Source organism: Hippocampus bargibanti, linkage group LG06 (genome assembly GCF_051943395.1).
Source record: "Hippocampus bargibanti isolate YZ-2025 linkage group LG06, ASM5194339v1, whole genome shotgun sequence".
Classification (NCBI taxonomy): Eukaryota; Metazoa; Chordata; class Actinopteri; order Syngnathiformes; family Syngnathidae; genus Hippocampus; species Hippocampus bargibanti.
In genome coordinates, this window is record NC_142739.1 from 23,474,997 (window position 1) to 23,481,333 (window position 6,337).

General features: G+C 42.1%; 1 protein-coding gene across 1 annotated transcript; it reads right to left on the reverse strand.

Moving 5' to 3' along the window:
- Positions 1 to 456: 456 nt before the first annotated feature.
- On the reverse strand, positions 457 to 5,979 carry rbm12bb (RNA binding motif protein 12Bb). Its single transcript, XM_088998872.1, has 2 exons — positions 5,865 to 5,979; positions 457 to 2,901 (listed from the first exon to the last, which is right to left on the reverse strand). The coding sequence occupies exon 2, from the start codon at positions 2,877 to 2,879 to the stop codon at positions 1,068 to 1,070; it is 1,812 nt and encodes a 603-aa protein (XP_088854998.1). The 5' UTR covers positions 2,880 to 2,901; positions 5,865 to 5,979; the 3' UTR covers positions 457 to 1,067.
- Positions 5,980 to 6,337: the final 358 nt, after the last annotated feature.

The window sequence follows — 6,337 nt, forward strand, 5'->3', positions numbered from 1 at the left end:
ATCTTACCCCGACCGCCTATACCGTAGATTCAGATTTTAAACAAATTATCGTGGGGTGATTCAAAGGACGGAATGCATTTAGAGCACAGGTGTGAAACTCAAGGGCCAAATGTGGCCTGCCAGTTTATTCGGCCCATGAAAGAGAATCAAACTTTTGCGAAATTTATGATGCAGACTAATTTCAAATTGCCTTTAGAAACTCTCAAGGTCACTTAACACTCACAGAATCAGTTTTTCTGCGGGCGAGCAGCGGTAGCCACACGCGTCAGCCTTCACTCAACCCGGAAGTAACTCAAATTGATGGAAAGCTAGTAGGCTAGCTAATAGACCGCTAATCGATAGATGGCAAATATCTAGCTATCTAGGTCGTTAGACAGGATGCGAGCTAGGTCGCGAGCAAGCTAGATAACATTTTTTTTTTCTAAAACATATTTGAGGTAATCAATGTTGTATTGATGAGATTTGAGATAAACCTTTATTCGTCTCACATTGGAGAAATAGCAAATGTATTATTATAATAGTAAGTCATTTTTTTACATCAAATTTGAAAACAAATTATTCATTTGTTGTGCGCTCTATATGTAATATGGGGAGGGGATTAAACATTCTAATGGTTTCCCCAAATTCATAACAACCCCGCAAGGGAACCGTAACATGAATGTGGCCTGCAGCAAAAAAAAATGTTTGACACCGTTTATTTAGAGAAAAAAATAAAGTCCGAAAGAGAAAAAGGGAATGAGATGCAGTATTTTTAATAATCATCACAATCGGCAGTAGGTAACCCACATACAATAAACAATAGAATAATGGAACTTCCCCTGGATGGAGTCAAATGTTATCTAAAATGAAATTGTAATTGCAAATTGAATAGACTGCCTTTCAAATAGGCAATGAAAAAAAGGCAATAACCCAAAATAAAAAACATAAAACACAGACCGGGAGCTGGGCGGGGACATCGAATGTCAAGACAAAATAAAACTACAATTTCCCTCAAACTGACGGTGACATTTGAGGAGATCAAACCAGACCATTTGAGCGTGTTGGCTATCTAAATCCCAAAGTCACGTTTAAAGAAGCTGTAGCTGAATCTTTCGGGCACCAATTGGCCTCCCATTGAGTTCCTCCAGTGCTATAACTGCCTCCTGTCGAGTCTCAAAAACCACGGTTGCGGTACCTTTAAACGCACCGTTCCTGTCATACTGCAATGAGATGGATCCTGGGATAATTTGATATCCATGGAAAAAATCATAGATTTCTTCTGCTTTTATTTGGAATGGTAAATTAACCAGCTTTACACACGTGGGCTCGGTGATCTGTTGCCTCGGCGGACCACCACCGCTGCCCCTGTTAAGTGGGTCGCAGTAAGACTTGGCGCCTCCGTGGCCTTGAGGGCCTGCATTCATTAGCATATTACCAGAATGAGGGCCACTGAAGTCACAGTACTCGCCGTCACCAGAACCCTGGAACTCATTAAATCTTTGCGATGGTCCGTCGATCAACTCCCGCATCTCAGAACGTGTAATGTATTGGAGAGAAATCTTCTTGCCGAGAAACCTTTGTCCGTCGAGAGAGAGGGCCCTCATGGCCATTGACTCAGAATGGAAGAGAACCAAAGCCCTGCCGGTCCCTGAACCTGTATTGTCACGCAGCAAGTGTATGTCATCTTCGGAGAGGTTCATCCCAAATAAGAAGTCTTGGACCTCCACTTTACGCACGTCGCAGGGCAGATTTTGTACAAGTAAGCACTTCTCGGGGTCGGAATGATCCATGGTGTTTCTTCTGAAGTTTCCAGAAGAACCATCCTCCATTTTCTGAGATTCAAAGATGGCTAGCATTTTTTCTCTTGAGATTGGCGAGATATTAATCAACCGATTGAAAAAGGGTTTCGACTCCTCTTCGATTGCCTTACGATACTCTCGAATAGTCTTAAAGAGTACAAATGCAGACCTGCATTTTGGGTCAAGATTCATGAACAAGATCTGGTCATCATCCAGTCTCGCGTGGTAGAAAAGTCTTTTTATGTCTTGCATTTCCACAGCAAAGGAGAGGTTTTCCACCAAAACGCAATACTCCTCATTGGACGATGAACCCCTGTGGCCTCCAGGTGATTGCGACCTCCTATGGAATTGGGAATTCCTTTGACCACGTGAAGGCGATCCACGTCTTTCAAAATGGCCGCCTCCCTGGCCAGCTCTCATGGATTGCCACCTTGAGGTTGACCGCTGCCAGTCTGATTCTGACGTTGGACAAACCTCCACATACCGAGAACCGATGTATGCCTTGTCCCTTTTCAAGGCTTCCGCTACTTCTGCAACGCTGGAAAATCTCACGAGACCCATCCCGTTGGTTTTTCCGGCGGCATTTCTACACAGGATGAGGTCAACGACACGCAAACCACTGAAAAATTCAGAAATTTCTTCATAAGACACATTGAATGGCAGTCCTTTGAGAAAAGCACACGGGGAGTCTTCATTTGAGATTGAGGGTCTCTTTTGGCGTGGTGGAGGACTGATGTCCGCTCTACTAGCGGACCTCTTCTTAGTGTCAGATTCCACAGATCTTCGGGCATGCCGTGTGTTATCCTCAACATTTCTCTTTTTCTCAATCTCTGCCATGACGGCACTTTTCTCAAATACACCCTGCATCTCTGCTTTGCTACTGAGTAGCAAAGTCACGGCCCCGCCCCGAATTAGGCCCCCCGAGCGTGTCATTGCTCTTCTCGCATCTTCATCAGATGCAAAAATAATGAAAGCTTCATCCTGCTCGCCTCCTATTATGTGTACACCACCATCAAGAATTTTGAGTCCAGTGAAGAATTTGCGAATATCCTGAGAACCGGCATTGATCCTCAATCCCTGTAAACGGATGACGACTGCCATATTGAAGCACAAATAACAGCACCTGCAGACAGAAGGGTATAGAATAACATTATTCCCATCAGATCTTGGAGCGCTACACTCCATTCCAACAGGTTACTCACCACAACCTGATAAGCAACTTTGTTTCAAACAGAAAATCGGAAATTGGATTGAAGCCCATGGCTCAAAATGGACACACCAAGCACACCATTACTAAACTGACCACCAGCACTCGATTTTCAATGAAGTTGTCACATTAATCCACTAACCAATTCGGTTTGGATTCACTGATTAGCCACTACTCTATTCATGAGTTTAAGTCATTCCGTGATCATGCTCATAACTGGAAAATCACTCATATCTCAATGTCATCTTTCGCCACGGCAAAGAATGGAAACGTCAATCTATTTCTGTGCTACTGTCAAATAGGCGGCTATTTGGCAGTTCATGTTAACTATAGTTTATTCCGTCCCAAAACACCACTCCAAAGTCAAACCATACACCAGACAAACCATTAAAAACCTCACCCCTGCCTCGGCCACAATTTGCATGGTAGGCTGAGAAACTAATCAACATTTCTATCAATCAAACCACTTTTTCGTTTCCTTTTGGCTTTTCCCTTCAGGCGTCACCACAGTGAATCAGTGTCCTCCAACTTCAGAGGTTTGATTTCCCATGTTTGTTTTGGCCAAGCTTCTACATCGGATGTCCTTCCTGACACAACCCTCTGTATTTATCCGGGTTTGGGACTGGCACAATACGACACAGGCCTGTGTCCCCTGCTGTTGACAATTACATTGCTAATAAACAGAATGTTCTGGATACGCTGTTCGATAGGTATTCAAGTTCTTAGGAACATCACAAATTCAGCAACCGTTTCCCCCAAAACTCTCCCCATCCAGAGAGGTCAGTCATAACCGTCACTGGTCCAAGCCTTTATCAAACCAACACTGATTTATGAGTCACCCAGAAACTGTCCATCAGGCCACCAAAGTGTTTTTCCAGTTTCCATCACAACACCAAAGTATTTTTCCGCAGTCTACAACAATTGTTTGTTGAGAAAACGACATCCCTTCATCATGTATTCCGACGTGACACGCATTGGTGGAAAAACCATTGCAAAAAGTTCAACACTTTGAAAACTAATTTGTGTCTTGATACATCAAATCAGCTAAACAATGTCAGTATTGCCAATCCAATTCACACTAACACGAATAGCAACTACTGTACATTTTCCGTTACTTGCCTACTCACAAAGAATAGTTTGAAAACATAAACTACACTACAAGGTGACAAATCTTCCTTGTGTGTGACAGCCTTTGTCCATTGCACAATCAACAGTACAGCTACAATATTGTATCCAGTGTCCGACACTACAAAATGAAATTCCGGTTGTGACAAATCACAACTAAGCAATGTGGATGTGTACCGTTTTGTTCACCGGCATAGCCATGCACAAAAGAGGGTATTAAAAAGGACACAGGAGAACGAGGTTGTCCTCAACCTAGGACAACCACTGGCCCACATACATTAATACTCAACTACTGCAAAACAATATCAAGAAACACAGACTAATAAGTAATTATGATGTGTATAAGTGGCTCCCTCCCACTATGTGCGTCAAGAGATTCAATGTGTTTTTGGATTAGGGCAATTTTGAAAGATAATCTCATGTGTTTTTTTTTCTCATATCAATAATGAATTTGCAATTGAGATATAATCTGATGTCATTTTTAATGAGAAATCAAAAATGTTCTTTAAGAAAAATGTTTGTTATTCAACTAGTCCTCAGCTAAGCAACTCCAGCCGTACAGAGCAGCAGTCCTGCTTGTATTACAAATTCCCTCTTCCAACACACCCGATTCAAATGATCACAATCATCATTAGTTTTTTTTTACAGATCAGATTGGTCATTTGGATTAGATGTGATGGAGCAGTGTTATATGGAAAACATGCATGGCTGTGGCTCTCTTGTTTTTTTCCCCATCTCTGGCGGAGACCATTTTGCTAGACGTTGCTTGAGGCTCAAGTAGAGCCAATCGTTGGATTGGATTTGCCTTTATTAGTCTCGCAGTGGAGAAATTTACATTTCACAGCAGCAAATTTATGAAAGGAAGATGAAAAGAATGAAAGTAGAAACACAAAATTGGTTAGCTTGTGAAAGCAACTGCTCATAAGCGGAGCTTGATGATTTCATTTTCTCTCGAGATTGAGTGGCAAAATGGCTGCCCACTGATAATAGCTGAAAACTGGTGGGTTCTGCTGATTGAATCATATGCCAAAAATGCATTATGAATCTAAATGCCATGCTGAGACTATGATGCGGCAACAAACGCATTTGTTAAAAAAAATTACACTTAACCTCCCCTTTTAGACTTGTCTGAATTTCTTCTAAATGCCCACATTTCATGCAATACTTTGTTTGTGAATAGATACGAGATAATTATTTGAGTACAAAGAGACTTGCACTTTTGGACATTTTGTGTTCAGTACTTTGACGTGACATTTTCCAGTGGAAAACGGAAAGGGAGAACACTAGAAATACACATCACTAACACACCACGGGTCGTAATCACGGACAACGAAGAAACAACCATCTGCGGAAAACAAAAAGCTTCTCAACGGAAATTCAAAAAACCTCATATCCACACTTTAAACCGGTCTCACCCTGTACGTTACTGAAGGCCGAATCGACGTCAGCTCCGCAAGTCTTTGTCCGCCATTACAAATATTACCCGTAGTGGCTAACCGCTCACGGTCGCATGACGCACATCCAGAAAGCAGCGTGCTTTATCCAATACCCAGCCATCTGATTGTTCAAAGACATTATTTGAACTAGGCCGAATGCTGTAATGCTGCTAGATCGTTAGACACGACGATTTAGCAAAATGCTAACAAATATTAGCCACAATCCTGCCTAGGCCTCTCGCAACAATTCCTTCCAGATCCAAACAATATGTTCAATATGACAGTGAAACACCCACAGTAACCAACAACACAACTTACAAATGCGACAAGACGACTCTTGTGCAAGTATTTGGAACAATGCAAGCGAAATTTTGCACAGCCTATATTTGCCAGCGTCTTCACAGCAGTCGTTGTTCGTCTTCTTCGCTCAACCCCCCACAGCACGTACTGTACTCCGAATAAAAGTATCGATGGCGCCATCCACTGGCTGCGAGTCGCAACATGCATACAGTTCTTGTATTTTCAGTAAACCGTCGAAAATGTGTATTTTTTTCTACGGCAGAGGATTAGGGTCCACGAATGAAATAAGGTTGACAAGAGTCTCACTTTAAACTAATAATTCCCACTTTATTTTCCGAATTTCGAATTGAAACTCTTTGATTCAGACTCGAAGTCTTTGATGTCAGTATTCTGTTAGAATGTTTATATTAAAGTGAAGATTGCTAACCTTTTTTCTTCAGTGGCCATAATCCTCTTTCGCACTACCCTTCCGTACTTTTCTTTTTAGTGAC